The sequence below is a fragment of the Capricornis sumatraensis genome, chromosome 2, assembly GCF_032405125.1.
Source record: "Capricornis sumatraensis isolate serow.1 chromosome 2, serow.2, whole genome shotgun sequence".
NCBI lineage: Eukaryota > Metazoa > Chordata > Mammalia > Artiodactyla > Bovidae > Capricornis > Capricornis sumatraensis.
In genome coordinates, this window is record NC_091070.1 from 73,823,244 (window position 1) to 73,842,363 (window position 19,120).

General features: G+C 44.0%; 1 protein-coding gene and 1 non-coding gene across 2 annotated transcripts in view; both read left to right on the forward strand.

The window, feature by feature from the left end:
- RYR3 (ryanodine receptor 3) overlaps positions 1-19,120 on the forward strand; it is a 386,865-nt gene that overhangs the window by 297,396 nt on the left and 70,349 nt on the right. The window contains exons 63-64 of the mRNA XM_068992826.1: positions 372-453; positions 12,448-12,578. Coding sequence (XP_068848927.1) covers positions 372-453; positions 12,448-12,578 — 213 coding nt within the window. The remainder of the gene's footprint in view (positions 1-371; positions 454-12,447; positions 12,579-19,120) is intronic.
- On the forward strand, positions 6,897-6,968 carry TRNAW-CCA (transfer RNA tryptophan (anticodon CCA)). The gene has a single exon. It is a non-coding gene; the product is annotated as a tRNA-Trp (tRNA).

The window sequence follows — 19,120 nt, forward strand, 5'->3', positions numbered from 1 at the left end:
AAAGGAAATAGTGCTCTGGATAAAATTTGACTGCAGTGTCTCCCTCTATTGGAGGAGAAAAAAAATACCCACTTGGAAGGATTCACTGGTCAAATGATTCCTTTCCCTGAGCTGTGTGATCTGTATCTGGGGTTCCACAAAGGACCTGGGATGGCACAATGGTGGGTGTTTTCCTTTTGGTGTTTTCTCTTCCAGCTCAGCAACTGGCATTTGAAAAGAGAGGGGCTCTATTTGTTAAAAAGACAGAAAGTGAGATCTTTGGCTCTTGAGGGAAGCCAACGTGTTTTCTGTTTGCAGACCCTTGCTGTGTGCAGGAGGTGGGTCTCTGGGGTTGATGCACAAGAGTGACAGTTCTTGTTTGTTCTTTTCAGTGGGTGATGTTCAGCTTTCATGCTACCATATACTGTGCAGCCTCTACTCCCTCGGAACAGGAAAGAACATCTATGTTGAAAGGTAATGAGTGAACAAAAGAGGCTAACACGTTCGGGCTGAATGTGTTACTGAAGTCTTTAAACACTTAACAGTAGCATCTTTCCAATCCAGCAGAAGCAAAATGCTCACTGAAATGGCTTAGTGATTTTGAGCCTCGCTTATGAAATGTTTATGGCAGTATTTAGAAGTGTTAATGAGGCTTCTAAGATGTATGACTTCCATGGAGATAGCTGGAGAATGTTATGTGGCTGGAGGAGCAATATAGCCAAACTAAATCATGTGCTGGTGGCCAAAAAATGTTGAAGAAACATCTCTTTCTTTATAATCACAGCTTTCAGAGAGCTTCCGGAGTTCCTGTGGTTAAAGCTTGCTGAGAAGCTCAAGGGACGTGAGGCAGTTGCTTTAGTGTTTAATGAGTTTCTATGTGATACGGCCCTGGACCTTTACCATTCTTGGCTGTCAGATTAACTATAATTTTTAAAAAGTCCACACTTTGGAAACAGCTACTCAGTGGTCTTGAATCTGAACAGGCTGACTTTCCAAGGTGTTTGAGTTCCCACTCTGCTCTCTAATCTGCCTGGAGCAATGGAGGCCTTAGGCCACCCCTTGCTTTTCAGAATCAAATGTCATGTGTTGTGTGATTCTGTTTAAATCCATGGAGAAGATCAGAAGGATAAACACAGTGTTAGCCAAACTCTAGATTTAGACTTATCCTTGGAAGATTTTTTTTTCCTTTTTTGCCTTTTCAAATAAGGAAACTGGAAAGAATTTGATCTGTGCTTAAAATTGCTTAATCTAAACATCCTGTTGAGACCCATGATCTGTAGACCTCCTCAATTTATGATCCTTTATCAAACAAACCAGCGATAAATCCCTGTTTCATATCTAAACTTACATAAATTCTAATTGTAGTTTCCCAATAAAGCAAAAAAAAGACTTTAGCTCCTTGAAGAACTCAGGATCTGATGACTTGAAATCATGTGCTAATAACCAAAGTATGTTGAAGAAATGTCTATGTCTTCATAATTGCAACTGTTAAATAGCTTCTAGAGTTCAAGAAATTAATTGAAGAACTAACAGCTAATTTATTTTGATTATGAGTTTAATTCCTTAGAGTTACATAGCTTTCCTTATTGTTTTATATGAAATATAAATAGTCTTATCCTTTAATAGAAACTGGGCAGACAAAAGTTATACACATATTTTATACCAAATCAAGAGAATTAAAATTTTTAATATTTAATACAGAATTTCACTTAGGGAAGGTGTCTTTACTTTCATTAAGCATTTGTGAATATTTTCTCAACATCTTTTCTTATTCTCTTGGTTTATATGTATGTACGTGTATGCTAACTTAACTTCGGGAGTGTCCGACTCTTTCCTACCCCATGGACTATAACCTACCAGGCTCCTCTGTCCCTAGGATCCAGGCAAGAATACTGGAGTGGATTGCCATGCCCTCCTCCAGGGGATATTCCCAACACAGGGATTGAACTTGCGTCTCTTATGTCTCCTGCACTGGCAGGCAGGTTCTGTACCACTAGTGCCCCCTGGGGAGATCCTTGTATGTATGTACATGCGTCTGTATGTATATGTGTCTTTTTGGTACAATTTTTTGAAAACCTTATGCATTACTCTCTTTTGTTTAAAGAAAACAAAAGTCAAAGAAAGGTCAACTCTGAAATGTCAGACCAGAAAAGAGACTATTCTTCATATGACGTTTTATACTTTATTCATATACTCATAGCGCTGGGAATATCGGTGCCTGTGTTTTATATTCCACACAGGCAGAAAGCCAGACTTGAACAAGCACCTAGATCAAGACTGCCCCTATTGTCTGTCTGTTAGTTAATGAAGCAACTAGGATATAAAGATTTAAAATCCTCAAGTTGTGATGCTGCCACCATTAGTGACTTTCATTTATTTTCTATTGTATTGTGAAAGTAAGACATACTTATTTTAAAAGATAAATCAAACAGTACAGACCTATGTAAAGTTAAAAGTCTGCCGCTTTCTTCACCCCAGATCACCCCACCTAGTAACAGTTTGTATATACCATTCTAGACATTTTCTACATGTGTACATTTTTGCACATGTTGCTGCTGCTACTGCTAAGTCGCTTCAGTCGTGTCCGACTCTGTGCGACCCCATAGATGGCAGCCCACCAGGCTCCCCCATGCCTGGGATTCTCCAGGCAAGAACACTGTAGTGGGTTGCCATTTCCTTCTCCAAGGCATGAAAGTGAAAAGTGAAAGTGAAGTCGCTCAGTCGTGTCCGACTCCTAGCGACCCCAGGGACTGTAGCCTACCTTTACACATGTTAGGATCATAATATTGCTTTATAACTTTGTCTTGTTGGATGAAGCTAAAAACTGAATTTCTTTAACATACAACTCATATATTTTTAATTTATCATTAATTAAAATAATTATTAGTTCTCTACTTTTAAAAAGATTACCAAGTTTAGTACATTTGCATTTCTGGCACTTCCTACCCTTTCAAAGAAAGGCAGTGCCAAAGAATGCTCAAACTACCGAACAATTGCACTCATCTCACACGCTAGTAAAGTAATGCTCAAAATTCTCCAAGCCAGGCTTCAGCAATACGGGAACTGTGAACTTCCAGATGTTCAAGCTGGTTTTAGAAAAGGCAGAGGAACCAGACATCAAATTGCCAACATCCGCTGGATCATTGAAAAAGCAAGAGAGTTCCAGAAAAACATCTATCTCTGCTTTATTGACTATGCCAAAGCCTTTGACTGTGTGGATCACAATAAACTGTGGAAAATTCTGAAAGAGATGGGAATACCAGACCACCTGACCTGCCTCTTGAGAAATCTGTATGCAGGTCAGGAAGCAACAGTTAGAACTGGACATGGAAAAACAGACTGGTTCCAAATAGGAAAAGGAGTACATCAAGGCTGTATATTGTCACCCTGCTTATTTAATTTCTATGCAGAGTACATCATGAGAAATGCTGGGCTGGAGGAAGCACAAGCTAGAATCAAGATTGCCGGGAGAAATATCAATCACCTCAGATATGCAGATGACACCACCCTTATGGCAGAAAGTGAAGAGGAACTAAAGAACCTCTTGATGAAAGTGAAAGAGGAGAGTGAAAAAAATTGGCTTAAAGCTCAACATTCAGAAAACGAAGATCATGGCATCTGGTCCCATCACTTCATGGGAAATAGGTGGGGAAACAGTGTCAGACTTTATTTTGAGGGGCTCCAAAATCACTCCAGATGGTGACTGCAGCCATGAAAATAAAAGACGCTTACTCCTTGGAAGAAAAGTTATGACCAACCTAGAGAGCATAGTCAAAAGCAGAGACATTACTTTGCCGACTAAGGTCCATCTAGTCAAGGCTATGGTGTTTCCTGTGGTCATGTATGGATGTGAGAGTTGGACTGTGAAGAAGCCTGAGTGCTGAAGAATTGATGCTTTTGAACTGTGGTGTTGGAGAAGACTCTTGAGAGTCCCTTGGACTGCAAGGAGATCCAACCAGTCCTTTCTAAAGGAGATCAGTCCTGGGTGTTCTTTGGAAGGAATGATGCTGAAGCTGAAACTCCAATATTTTGGCCACCTCATGTGAAGAGTTGACTCATTGGAAAGGAGTCTGACGCTGGGAGGGATTGGGGGCAGGAGGAGAAGGGTATGACAGAGGATGAGATGGCTGGATGGCATCACTGACTTGATGGATGCGAGTCTGAGTGACCTCCGGGAGTTGGTGATGGACAGGGAGGCCTGGCGTGCTGCGATTCATGGGGTTGCAAAGAGTCGGACACAACTGAGCGACTGAACTGAACTGAACCCTTTCTGCCTTTCATTTTTTGCTGTGTGACTCCTTATAACACACACAGTTCACCCTGGAATATTTTAGGACTAATATTCCTTGAGCTGTTTACCTTGGTTTGTATTTGAACGACGCAGTGTGTAGCCAATCTTTCTCAACTGTTATTAGCCCATTCTAAAACTTTTATTTTGGTTTACCTCTTGGGTGGCCAGATTCATCTTACGTTGCTGTTTCTGTAAGAGCGCTTACTCTTGAGAGTTGGCATATTTTGTAATATCATCTGTCGACTTTATATGTGGATAGTTTGCATGGTATAAAATCCTTGGGTCATAATTTTCCTCCCTCAGAAGTGTACAGACTTTGCTTCTCTGTGGTCTGACAGTGTGTATTCCCGGGACCTGGTGATTTGTTCCCTGCACACATGACTTTGCTGCTGCTCACTGGGTTCTTTCTTTGTCTTGAAGCTCTGTCACTTCCCAGTTCCATGTCCCAGGGTTGTCCTTTCCATATCAACCCCTGGACTTCTTCTCAGAACTTAATACTCCCCCCTCCTCAGGTTCCAGAATTAGATCTTACTCTATTTAATGAATCTTCAATTTTATTATATTGTTGCTGAGGTTTTTGGTCCCAGCTGTTGTTCAAGGAGGGAAATTATTTGTATCTATTGACTTTTTCCTTAACCTTCTTGCCTCATTTTCTCTGTAGTAACTTTTAGCTAATTGCTCTTTTCTAAAACTGTTTTGATTTGGTCTGTATTTTTCAGTGTGACGTTATCACACATTTTCTAATTTCAGTGTAGGTCTAAACTTCTCCTCAATTTCCCCCAGCTCTTGTGGGTTCTAGAGGGGAGAAAATACAGTGAAGCCTACCATTACCGTTTCTCTGCCATGTTTTACTGAAGTTTCTTGGCTAGCAAATGTCTTACAGTGTTGCAAAGGAACCACTCAATATTTGGTTTCCAGCTATAGCATGAATGCATGGTCAATAGAAAAGATTCCAGACACCTCCATGATAGGGTTGACTGTGAGGAGGAAAAAAGTCATTGAAACAGATTAGAGACCTTTTGGGGGGAATATTTTCTAACTGAGGCTGGACTGAGACAGTCACCGGCAGGTAAATTTTCAGATACAAAATTTCAGAGTAGGATGAAGGCTTTTACCATGTGTATTTAAGCATGAAGAATGCTTAAAATTCTGTAACCTGAATGTACTTTGATTGATTTTATTATGTTTATTCATTTGGTTGCATTGGGTCTTCATCACGGCATGCAGACTGTCTCTAGTTGCAGTGAGTGGGGGGTTCCTCTCCAGTTGCCATACGTGGGCCTCTCACTGAAGTGGCTTCTCTTGTTGAACAAGGGCTCTAGAGTGCAGGCTCAGTAGTTGTGGCACATGGGCTTCGTTGCCCCAAGGCATGTGGTATCTTAGTTCCTGGACCAGGGAATGAACCTGTGTCTCCTGCTTTGGCAGGTGGATTCTTAACCACTGGACCACCAGGCAAGTCCCTACTTTGATGAACTGATAGAGCATTTGATGGGGATGGATCAAGAAGACTAAGTTTGGTAATTGACCACATTAAGCATTGAATCTCCATTTTATTTCAAATTAAAACTTTGTTTTTGCCTTCACACTTTAGAGATATTTATATCTGCCTTCCTGCTCTGCCTGTTTTGACCAGTTCTTTCCTGATCAAACATTGCTCTCCCCAAACTGCTGAGATCACTGGTATTGCTGTCTAGAACCTTGCCATGCCTCCACTTTCTGCCCCTTTGCTACCTGTTGCTTACTCTCTTTTGCATCCTCTGGAATTTACACAAAGGAACTTTCAAAATTGCAAAGCACCAGATATGTGCAGGCGTAATTATTATTACTAGAATGACTTTGTCTCAGCCTATATCCCTGATGATAGACTGTTGAGAAGCAGGTCCCAATCCGTGGAAAAAAAGTTGAGAGACTGACTTAGGAATTAACAAAACCTGAAATACAAATTGAACCTAAAGGGAATGAGGAGAAGGAGGGATAAATTAGGAATTTGGGATTAAAAGATACACACTACTATGTATAACATAGGTAAACAAGGACCTACTGTATAGCACAGGGAACTATTAATATATTCAGTATCTTGTAATAACTTATAATGGGAAAGAGTACACACACACACACACACACACAAGATCACTTTGCATTGTAAATCAACTGTGAAAGTGAAAGTCGCTCAGTTGTGTCCAGCTGTTTGCGACCCCATGGACTGTAGCCTGCCAGGCTCCTCTGTCCATGGAATTCTCCAGGCTAGAATGCTGGAGTGTAGCCATTGCCTTCTACAGGGAATCTTCCCAACCCAGGGATCGAACCCAGGTCTCCTGCATTGCAGGCAGATTCTTTACGATCTGAGCCATACTTCAATTTAATGGAAAAAAAAAAACAATTTAAGTCTCTTCAGTCTGTCAGCATTGACCAAGTACTGTTATATGAAAAGTACTGTTTTTAACAGTAATAACTGAGGGGGCTTGCAGGGAGAGTGTGTTTCTCTATCGAGGGGTAAACTCTTCCAGTATGCCCTTTGGTTGCTAGGGAGCTGTTTCTGTAGCCCTTGCTCTCTGCTTGGTCCTCACCCACAATGCCCCCTGGGAGGTGCTAATCACAACCAGTATTTTAGCAGCAAGTTTAGGCTTCCCTGGTGGCTCAGAGGTTAAAGCGTCTGCCTCCAATGCGGGAGACCCGGGTTCGATCCCTGGGTTGGGAAGATCCCCTGGAGAAGGAAATGGCAATCCACTCCAGTATTCTTGCCTGGAGAATCCCATGGACGGAGAAGCCTAGTAGGTTACAGTCCATGGGGTCGCAAAGAGTCAGAGACAACTGAGCAACTTCACCTCACCTCACCGTTGTCTAGCTCAGTTGGTCTTGGACCTGGAGGCGAAGGTCATCCCTCTGGTATTTCACAGCCAGGAGCATTAACTGGCAGACTTCTGGGCTTTTACAGAAAAAGCTTTTCTCAGTGAGACCAGCCCTGTTATTTCCCTCTCCAGCTTATTAGCATCATTGTGTGCTCCAGACTAGAAAATGCCTGTGGTGAGCTGGCAGAGACTCAGTTTGTCAGTAACTAAATAGCATGCTTGTCCCTCTCCCTCACGTCAGGGAGTCAGCGTAACACCAGAGAACCGTCCATTGCCCCCAAGGATTGCCTTTCATCAGACTAACTCTAGAAATCCACTTTGGGGAGATCATAACTTCAATTTTGGTGAGTGAAAGACAAGAGAAGTAGTATGGATCAATTAAAGTAAAGAGTTCCTTGGGCTACAAGGAGAGCAAACCATTAATCCTAAAGGAAATCACTCCTGAATGTTCACTGGAAGGACTGATGCTGAAGCCGAAGTTCCAATACTTTGGCCACCTGATGTGAAGAACTGACTCCTTGGAAAAGACCCTGATGCTGGGAAAGATTGAGGGCAGGAGGAGAAGGGGACGGCAGAGGATGGGATGGTTGGATGGCATTACTGACTCAATGGACATGACTTTGAGCAAGCTCTGGAAGTTGGTGATGGACAGGGAAGCCTGGCATGCTGCAGTCCATGGGGTTGCAAGAGTCACACATGACTGAGCAACTGAGCTGAACCGAATGGGTAAATTTAGTATCAAGACAGCCTAGGACCAGCTGTATCCTAGATTCCTCTCCCTGCCCCAATTAAAAATTTGCTCTCAGATTTGATATCACCCCTTATCACATGAAGACATGTGGCTCTTCATGTTCAATGTGCAGAGGCCCTCACTCTAATCAGCTGTCCTGAGGGTTGGCCTTTCCACCACCACCATGAGCTTAGAAAGAAGCAAAGGAGTGGGAGGAGAGATAGAGAACAGGACTGGCCAGGGCCTGTTCAGAGATGAAGCAGCCTTGCAGAGCTCCCTGGAAGACCCTTGGGCTCTGCCGTCTCCCCAGCCCCGCCCCCTCCCTTCCTCCACCACTAATGTGCCATGGGCTCAGTCGTGTCTGACTCTGCGATGCTGCCAGGCTCCCCTGTCATGGGATTTCCCAGGCAAGAATATTGGAATGGGTTCCCATTTCCTACTCCAGGCGATCCCAACTGAGGGATCGAACCCATGTCTCCTGCCTTGCAGGTGGAATCTTCACCTGCTGGGCCAGCAGGGAAGCCCCTTCCACCACTGATGCAGCTCCCAAATAGACCTTCCAGAGCAGACCTGGATGGGATGATTTAACAATCAGATCTTTCACAGAAGGACAAGGCTGTGCTGTTAGCTAACAAGTGCTTAACTGGCTGAGGGCATTCTTGCTTGCTGGAGGCTGATTTGAAAATGATTTGGAAGCTCAAATACTTCAGGCCAAATAAGTTGTCAGCTAATCCCCTGAAAGCTGAGCTCAAGAATAAGATAGAAAAGAAGGGATAAAATCACATGTATTCGTTTTCTTTTAAAGTAATTAAAAGATCACATTTGTCTTAGGCTTGATAACTTGGCTAAGGAGTGTATGGAAGTTCCAAGGAGTACACAGCTTTCTATCGAGACTCACCCACCCTCTCCCTCCTCCCTCTCTCTGGTCCAGCAGACTCCTCTGGCATCTCAAGCAGAACAGTTCTGTGGACCCCCAGGCTAGCCCCCAACACATTCTGACTCTACCCTAGATAGTCTTGTCAAGGCATTTTTTTTTCAGGACCAGTTAAGATCACATTTCTAACCCAACTCAAATGTGTATCCTTTCACTATGCATAATGAAGTTGCAAGTTGATTCTAATCTTTATAATGAGACCATAAAGACATGCTATTTTGTCACATTGCAGCCTGCCAGGCTCCTCTGTCCATGGAATTCTCCAGGGAAGAATACTGGAGTGGGTAGCCATTCCCTTCTCCAGGGGATCTTCCCAACCCAGGGACCGAACCCAGGTCTCCTGCATTGCAGGTGGATTCTTTACTATCTGGCTTACTTATCAGACAACAGTGGCTCCCCTAGCTACCTCCCTGCCCTGTTCCCTAGAAAATGCTTGTTATCCTATCCAGAGACTCTACAGTTTTGACAATCTGGTGTCTTGGTACTACTGGAATTATTGGCTGTTGTCATCAGTTCAGTTCAATCACTCAGTCGTGTCCGACTCTTTGCAACCCCATGAATTGCAGCACACCAGGCCTCCCTGTCCATCACCAACTCCTGGAGTTCACTCAAACTCATATCCATCAGGTCAGTGATGCCATCCAGCCATCTCATCCTCTGTCGTCCCCTTCTCCTCCTGCCCCCAATCCCTCCCAGCATCAGAGTCTTTTCCAATGAGTCAGCTCTTCACATGAGGTGGCCAAAGTACTGGAGTTTCAGCTTCAGCATCATTCCTTCCAAAGAACACCCAGGACTGATCTCCTTTAGAAAGGACTGGTTGGATCTCCTTGCAGTCCAAGGGACTCTCAAGAGTCTTCTCCAATACCACAGTTCAAAAGCATCAATTCTTTGACGCTCAGCTTTATTCACAGTCCAACTCTCACATCCATACATGACCACTGGAAAAACCATAGCCTTGACTAGATGGACCTTTGTTGGCAAAGTAATGTCTCTGGTTTTGAACATGCTATCTAGGTTTGTCTTAACTTTCCTTCCAATGAGCAAGCATCTTTTAATTTCATGGCTGCAATCACCATCTGCAGTGCTTTTGGGACCCCAAAAAATGAAGTCTGCCACTGTTTCCACTGTTTCCCCATCTATTTGCCATGAAATGATGGGACCAGATGCCATGATCTTAGTTTTCTGAATGTTGAGCTTTAAGCCAACTTTTTCACTCTCCTCTTTCACTTTCATCAAGAGGCTCTTTAGTTCCTCTTCACTTTCTGCCATAAGGGTGGTGTCATCTGCATATCTGAGGTGATTGATATTTCTCCCGGCAATCTTGGTTCCAGCTTGTGCTTCCTCCAGCCCAGCATTTCTCATGATGTACTCTGCATAGAAGTTAAATAAGCAGGGTGACAATATACAGCCTTGACATATTCCTTTTCCTGTTTGGAGCAAGTCTGTTGTTCCATGTCCAGTTCTAACTGTTGCTTCCTGACCTGCATATAGGTTTCTCAAGAGGCAGGTCAGGTGTTCTGGTATTCCCATCTCTTTCGGAATTTTCCACAGTTTCTTGTGATCCACACAGTCAAAGGCTTTGGCATAGTCAATAAAGCAGAAATAGATGTTTTTCTGGAACTCTCTTGCTTTTTCAATGATCAAGCAGATGTTGGCAATTTGATGTCTGGTTCCTCTGCCTTTTCTAAAACCAGCTTGAACATCAGGAAGTTCACGGTTCCCGTATTGCTGAAGCCTGGCTTGGAGAATTTTGAGCATTACTTTACTAGCGTGTAAGATGAGTGCCATTATGCGGTAGTTTGAGGGTTGCCATTCCCTTCTCCAGGAGATCTTCATGACCTAGGGATTGAACCTGGTCTCCCACATTGTAGACAGATGCTTTACTGTCTGAACCACCAGGGAAGTTGGCTGTTGTCATAGTGAAGGACAATTAATGGGATGCTGGGTATGAGTTTCTTTTTCCTTTTCATAGCACTTTTCTTTAACCTTTTATTTTATATTGGAGTATAGCAGATTAATAATGTTGTGATGGTTTCAGGTGGACAGCAAAGGGACTCATGTATGTATATACACACACACATACACACACATAGTATTGCTTCTCCCCCAAACTCCCCTCCCATCCAGGCTGCCACATAACAGCCTGATATGCCTCAGTGAGCAGAGTTCCCTGTGCTGTACAGTAGGTCCTTGTTGATTATCCATTTTAAATATAGCAGAGTGTACATGCTGTTGGGCATGGGTTTTGGTGGGAACTGAAGGTAACCATGAGAACTTAATGCCTTCCTGTCTCTGCAGAACTGCCAGAGTGCAGTATGAGTTTGCTCTTGGCTCCAAGCACGCCCCCTCTAGCTGGCAGTTTTCTCCATAATGGCTCTGTAATATCCCCCAGTGTGCAGCCTGACATCCTCTGCACCCAGGGCTTCTCCTGGTGGGCTTCATGCACAGTATCCACATTCATACTGATGAGTTGAAGCTCTTCAGTCACAGAGGAAGACAAACAAGAGGGGCTGGAATCCTGTAATCCCTTTTCATCTCTTAATTATTGACCTAATGTGTACCTTTTCTACTAGTTACCTTTGTATCATGTCTAATAAAGGACTCACATTATTGGTTTATTTGAAGAAATTCTTCCTCTTATTTGGAAACTGGCATCACATATGTAACTCACAAGGCAGGTGTGTGTAGTCTGTCTGTGATCGAATGCCAGAGAGTGGCAGGGAAAAGATACTGGTGGGTGGAAAACAGATGGCTCTGGTCTCCCATTCATCAGGAAGCAACAGATGTCAGCCCCCTTATGGGGCCCTGTGAGCCAGTGCTATGACTGTATATCATCTCAGTAGCAGAAAGAACCTGCTGGATTAGACAATACAAATCCAGGGCTAAGCCCAGGTCTGAGAGGGGACGCATTCTTTCAGTACTAGCTCTGCTTTGACCAGCTGGTGGCTTGTGGTCCGTCACTTACTCTTGCAGCCTTGGTTATCCTGCAGGTAAGCGTAAGTCCTCTTAGCCAGAGAAGTAGAAATCTGAACTAGAAATCCTGAGCATTTTGATTTTGATTGATTGTGTCTTTCACAGAAAGAGTTAAAAATGAAAGTTTAATGCATGGTAGACACTCACGTATTTGTGGAAGAAAGAGAAGTAATAGGTGTTACAGCTCTTTTGTCTACGTCAAGTGATTTGGTTTGGACATGTCATTTATCTTGCAAGGCAGAACTTTAATTTGGTGTGTCATTGGTGTTTTGGGCCCATTGTCTACAGTTCTGATTGGTCAACACAAGCTCTACTTTTAACAGGGAATAGACAAAGAAATTCCGTGAAAGATTTTTAAACATTTTAAGAACCGGGAGGATCCAATTCAATTTGGATGCCAGCCAAACTTGCTCTCAGAGATGCTGGGAGAGAACAAGCTACATAGTATATATCACCTTAGTTATTTAAGAACTAGGTAGCAGGGAATGAGACCATTGTAAACCATTGATTAGTGTCCAGAAAAAGAGGGAAGGGAAGAACATGCAATCCAGCTGAGCTCAAGGCCCAGCATGTCCAGTGGAGCCATCTGTGGGGAAGTGGCCCGAGACATCCTGGGAAAGAGGCCTGGTCCACCAATGCATGGGGCCAGCACGGAGGTGGCACCACTTCTAATGGACTTCTTTGTTTCCAGGCAGCGTCCTGCCCTTGGAGAATGCCTGGCCTCACTGGCAGCCGCCATACCAGTGGCATTCCTGGAGCCCACCCTTAACCGCTACAACCCGCTCTCCGTCTTCAACACCAAAACCCCCAGGGAGAGGTCTAGTAAGTACCATCCATCAGAGGTCATCACTGATGTACTTAGAGGAAAGCAGTGGGAGAGAAAGCCAGAAAGACAAGGACAGCAGCCCCCAGTCCTGTTGGTTCATGTGGTCTGAGAGGGGCCAGGAGGTCAGAACTGGCGCCCTGTGAGAGGTCTCCATCTTGCTGGAAAACTGGGCTCACAAGTTCTTTGTTTTCTTTAGACTTTGGTTTCCTCTTTCTGTGAAAAGAGGAGATGGTGCAGTTGGTTTCAACATCCCTTGAATCCTAAGAGCTCAGGTTCTCCTGTCTGCCCTGATCTCCATTCCCTTCCTGCACCTGGGGATGTGACTGTCCTTCTCTGTTCCTCTCCAGAGAGTGGGAGCAAGGGGGTAGCACAGGGCTGCACTGATAACCTTGGTATACTCTTCAAGTCCACAGTGAGGCTGTGCTTCCAAGGATGATGACCATGCATTCTTCATCTTCATGAGGGATGGATAGAAAAATACAAGAAGGAATTGAAATTCTACACAGAAGAGAATTTGACAGGAGTGTTGGCATACTGAGTTCTAGAACAGTGCTAGGCTATGGTCCAGATCCGCCCACTGCTGATTTTTATAAACGGTGTTTCATTAGAACATGGTCGTATCCATTCATTTACATGTTGTCTGTGGCTGCTTTAGCACTGTGTTGTTGTTGTGTAGTTTAATCACTGAGTCGTGTCTGACTCATTTGTGACCCCATGGACTGCAGCCCACCAGGCTCCTCTGTCCATGGCATTTCCCAGGCAAGAACACTGGAGTAGGTTGCCATTTCCTTCTCCAGGGGGATCTTCCCAACCCAGGGATCCAACCTACCTCTCCTGCATTGGCAGAGGACTCTTTACCACTGAGCCCCCAGGGAAGGCCTCAGCACTGTGTAGGGAAGGAAAAATAATTTTCCCTTTACCCTTCATTGTTCTTGGCTGAGACCTCCCCTCTGAAATAGATTGATGGGAGGAAAAAAAACACTTAATTATGGACATGTGTGTACATAAGGGAGCCCCCAAAAGATGTGAGATTCAAAAGCCAGCCCAACATTTGAGACTTATATACCATCCTGAGGAAAAGGTTAGGAGTCTAGGGCTTCCGATGGGGTAGGAATCCATGGGAAAGTGGGAAGAGGAAGGGCTTGGTAAGCAGTGTGCCTCACCGTGCTTTGGGTAAGAGCTCTCTTCTCGTACAGGCTCCCGTAACTAAGGTAAACTTTGTTTACAAAGGTAGATTTCCCTTACAAAAGGGTAACTCTGTTTTCAGACATTCTCCTGGATCTTCAGTTTCTTAAAAGTAATCAGCTCAAAGTAATCCAAAGGGGCATATTTGGGGGTGGCCCATTCTGTTCCCCTTCAACTGCAGCGACAGAGTTGAGTAGTGGCAGCAAAGACTGTTGGCCCTGCAATGGCTAAAATATTTACGGCCTGGCCCCTTTATAGGAAAAGTTTTCCCACCCCCCTCTTCTAGAATAACCTGGAACTGGAATCCAAGGCAGGTGGTAAACCTGCTTCTGGGGGATGGAAGAGAAGAGTCCCCATGTATGGAAAAGTGTGATCCTGCTGTAGGACAATGGAGTAGATCAGAGGCTCTTCCAACAGGAACCTCGAGTGAAACTTGGCCTCCAACTGGAAAGAACTACCTTGACTTGATGTAACATGAAGCAAAAGCTACCACATGATGGGTTAGATTGATGTTAAGAAAAGCAGAACTCGCCCCCCTCCAAAAAAATCATAGCAAACCATTTCAAACCAGATATATCCTGTTCTTAAGCAGTATTTTCTTAACATATTGGCACACAGGACCAGCAGATGACTAGACTGTTTTTCAGTTCCATTTGGTTCAAGCCTCTTTTCAAACTGTCGTAGGTCCTAAGAGTCCTAAGGGAAGAAGGGTTCTTGCTACATTTTTCTCTGTCACTCTTGTTTCCATCTAAGAATCCAGAGTGCTAAGCTTTGGCAGCTTTGTTCCCACTTCAGATAAAAGCAGCACCTGGTCCCCAGTAAGTTTGACCAGGACATTTGAGACAAAATTGCTTTAAAAAGTTCTCTTGTTGAGCTAAAATTCTGTGGAGACCAGTGTTCTCAGAGCTCATCGAGAGAGAGATATTGCCAAGATGCCTCCACGTTCCAAAGTCTCACATGGCATCTCTCAGTTAATTCCCCAATCCCCTCAGCCTCATCTCACCCTTTCTCCCCTTTCATGGACTAGGAAAACTATAGTCCCAACCTTGTTTTTCTCTGCTGTCTTATGATTCCACATGAGTTATGTCTTGCAGCTAAAGTAGGAGTTAAACGACAGAGCAGGCTTTGGTAATGATAAGGAAGGGCTGTGGCATCTGTAGACAGAAGCCAGCTAAGATATTGCTCCCCAACCTTATGACAGAGCTGGATACTGATGTATTTATTCTGCTCCAGCTGTGATTCAAGAAAAAGTGTCTCTGTCTGTGCACCAGTGTGTAGAGCTTGCACCTTGGGAAAGAGAGATCTACTTTGCTCTTGAACTCACAGAGGTAGTTGTTGTCCAGTAGCTCAGTCGTGTCCGACTCTTTGTGACCCATGGACTGCAGCATGCCAGCCTTCCCTGTCCATCACCATTTCCCGGAGCTTGCTCAAACTCATGTCCATCAAGTCAGTGATGCCATCCAACCATCTCATCCTCTGTCATCCCCTTCTTCTCCTGCCTTCAATCTTTCCCAGCATCAGGGTCTTTTCTAAAGAATCAGCTCTTTGCATCAGGTGGCCAAAGTATTGGAGCTTCAGCTTCAACATCAGTCCTTTTAATGAATATTCAGGGTTGATTTCCTTTAGGATTAACTGTTGGATCTCCTTGCAGTCCAAGGGACTCTCAAGAGTCTTCTCCAACACCACACTTCAAAACCATCAATTCTTTGGCACTCAGCTTTCTTTATGGTCCAACTCTCACATCCATACATGACTACTGGAAAAACCATAGCTTTGACTAGACAGACCTTTGTTGGCAAAGTAATGTCTCTGCTTTTTAATATGCTGTCTAGGTTGGTCATAGCTTTTCTTCCAAGGAGCAAGAGTCTTTTTTAATTTCATGGCTGCAGTCACCCTCTGCAGTGATTTTGGGGTCCAAGAAAATCAAGTCTGTCTCTGTTTCCATTGTTTCCCCATCTAGTTGCCATGAAGCAATGGGACATAGAGGTAAAGTAGCAGGCGAATTTGAAATTGACCCAGATGGAGGAAAGCCTAGACTGGCTTTGGAGGGAAGGAAATGACTGTGTCCCATTGTTCTCAAGGACGATTAGAAAGATGTTTCTTCTTATCTTATATACCTTTATGTTGATTTAGTAAGACATATTCATAAATTAAAAATAAGTATCTGTCATCGCATTCTCCGTAAGGAAGAAGGGACAAGGTTGTGATTAGTGGCGACACTGTTGTTGATGCATCAGTCACACACTGTGGACTCAGGGCCCAAGTCCTCTGAGCCCATATTTTTCATCGTTCAGTTAACAAAGAGTGAATTCTGACGATGTGTCCAGCTCTCGAAAAGCAGAGTGTACATAAATATGTATTCTGGGATAACCATGTTTGCCTGGAGCCAGACAATGACTGGACTCTGAAAAGGTAGACTTCATTCACTACACACAGTAGGTGGCCTGAGGGAAAGGAATGTGACAGATGATGTGAGTCTTTGGTTGAGAAATACAGTAGGAACTGACTTATCAAGCCTTCAGTCAATTGGGCATCTCAATAAGTAGAGTCTCCCTGGTAGCTCAGATGGTGAAGAATCTACCCGCAATGTGGGATGCCCAGGTTCAGTCCCTAGAGAAGGGAATGGCTACTCACTCCAGTATTCTTGCCTGGAAAATCCCATGGACATAGGAGCCTGGTGGGCTGTAGTCCATTTTGCTAGCAGAGCTACTCATATTAGGACCTCTTCTATCCTGTAACATCCTGGAGCATTTTTTAACTCATTCAAAATTGTTAAGATATGTCTAGAAAAGGCTTATCTAGCTGTGTGCTAGATGAAGTCTTTGGTTACGTGTGGCAGTGGTCTATTAATCAGAATCTTGTTGTTGTTGACTCCATTCGTGAGTAGAATTAGATCTCTGTGTGTGTATACTCAGTCGCTAAGGCGTCCAACTCTTTGCGACCCCATGGACTATAACCTCCCAGGCTCCTCTCTCTATGGGATTTCCAGGCAAGAATATTGGAGCGGGTTGCCATTTCCTTCTCCAGGGGATCTTCCCAATCCAGGGATCAAATCTGCGTTTCCTGCAGTGGCAGGTGGATTCTTTACCACTAAGCCACTAGGAAAGCCCAGTCAGGATAATAGATTAACCAAAACATCCTACTCACCAGCCAAGTTTACTTTTCAAATCCTTATTGGAAAAGATCAACCAGAGAGGAAGGAGGTCCAGTTTCCATGTAGGTTTCCATGTAATACTACGGAAGTGGTGCTCTCTGATGCTGTCATCTTGAGGGAAGAGCTGCCTGGTGAAAAAAGTACAGCTGTGGACTCTAACTCAGTCTTTCCCAATGGTTCTCTCTTGATAGCATGTATGAGGATCACTCAAAAGGCTTGTTGAAGAATGCCAAGTCCTACCCCTAGGGTTTCTAATTCAGGAAGTCGAGATTCCAAAGGTCCTAACAAGTTTCCAGGTGATGCTGCCATTGCTGGCAGGACAATCTCACTTTGAGAGCCACTGGTATGGAAGATAAAAGGACAGCGTGTTCTAATGGTTCCCCCTTACAGTCTTGAGTCTGATTCTAACAGGACCCAACTGAGCTGTTTTTCATGTAGATAACTCAGCAGCATTCATTCTGCCGGTTTATTATGCGGCATTTGAAGTACAAAACACCACCGGAATCGCGAATGTTTCTTCCCCTCGAGGACCAATTACATATAAATAACTTTTAAAGGTCATTATAATGACTCCAATGAAGCAACCTCAAGCAACTCTGTGTTAGGCAGGAGAAAAAAGCGTCTATGACGATGGATTGTCTGTGTGACATTTAAACACACACACGCTCCGAGCCTTCTCATGTATAATTTTATAGCCAACAGTTGTAAACTTCAGTTGCATCTGTGGCAGTTGACACTGCTCTGTGTGCAGAGCCTGAAGGTAGAATGTTTGACTTCACCATTTGTATCTACTATCTGACACCGTATGTGTCAAATGATTTTGTTTGTGAGAGTCTCCCCAGACCCCCACATTGATGTCACCCCTGATTCTTATTGCTCTGCGGCAAGGTACAGGCCAGACTTGTTCTCTACAAATGACCAGCATTGGCAATGGATCATGTCTGACCCGTATAATTCCCTTTGCTGTAAATCACAGAAGTTCGATATTCTTTGGCCTTCGTGCTGCTAATCCTTTTGAATTGTCTGGATTTAAAGGACATTGCTTTACTCCTAACTTCCAAGGAAGAGTAATCAGCCTTCCTCTTACCAAACGCCATACCAATAGCAAGAAAAAAACATAATTAGGGCAAGTGTTAGGACACCCCCTGCAGGGCCTACTCCATAGCAGGGAGGCTCTTCCAAGTCCATTGATTTGCAGCTGCACACCATCCTGTAGAACGATTGTATCAGCTACAGATGCATTGTCTCCTGGATGAAGGTACCACAAATGCCTTTCCTCCCCACCCCAGCCCAGGAACCAAGATGCCTGTACTATCTTTTCATCTCTTAGTCTGTCTTCACAGGATTATTCTGTATCTTTGCTCCAGGCAGTACAATCATGAAGGAAACCAAGACAGACCCTTCAATTGACTGATATTCCTAAAAGCCAAAGCCTTTGCTGTGGCCTTTTCTTCATTAACCCTTCCATTCCTATGGACTTAAAATCTAGAAAAGAGAGATTTCACACCAGCAGTAACCCCATGGCACAGGGCCTGAAGGGAGAACCCAGCTCACTAAATGTCACATTTCATTTGAAGTCTCCTGCTTTTTCCTTTGAAATTCCTGAGAACTTTGCGCTTTGCTTTTAATATCAAAAATAATGTCCTCAAATCTTCTGGTGGATCCAATGTGCCCCACTAGTGGATCTAAAAGGCACCACATCTTCCCGTTGCTTCTCTGACTCCCTAGGTTCCGTGGTGCCTGATGCTTTGGCCCCACGCTAAGAAGTTTAGCTTGTGATTGGAGTCTGCACGTGAGCTGCCAACCAGGATGCTCTGCAGCGCTTCTGATTCATGTTTCCTTCTCAACTGGGCCATGCAGAGCCCTTATTTGCATCTCACCCATCAGCAACTTCAGGTTGCTTCTGGTCTCTCCTCCCATCTTGGAGGAAAAGAGTGTCCTTTGCCTTAAGAACAGGACAGATATCCTCTTGGCTTTTTCCATTTACCATTCTTGTACCTGACAATGTTTCATGTTGAACTCTGTAATCATCTCATCCTGTCTGTCCTTGTTCAGTGAAGTGACCTCAGTCATTCACTATGAGGAAAAGACAGGGCTAACTCACTATTCCTTGCCTTTAAGCCTTCAAAAACAAAAAGGTCTAAGTGATTGACAAGAGCTCTTGGCAAAGGTTACTTCACATCATCAATAACTTCTTTT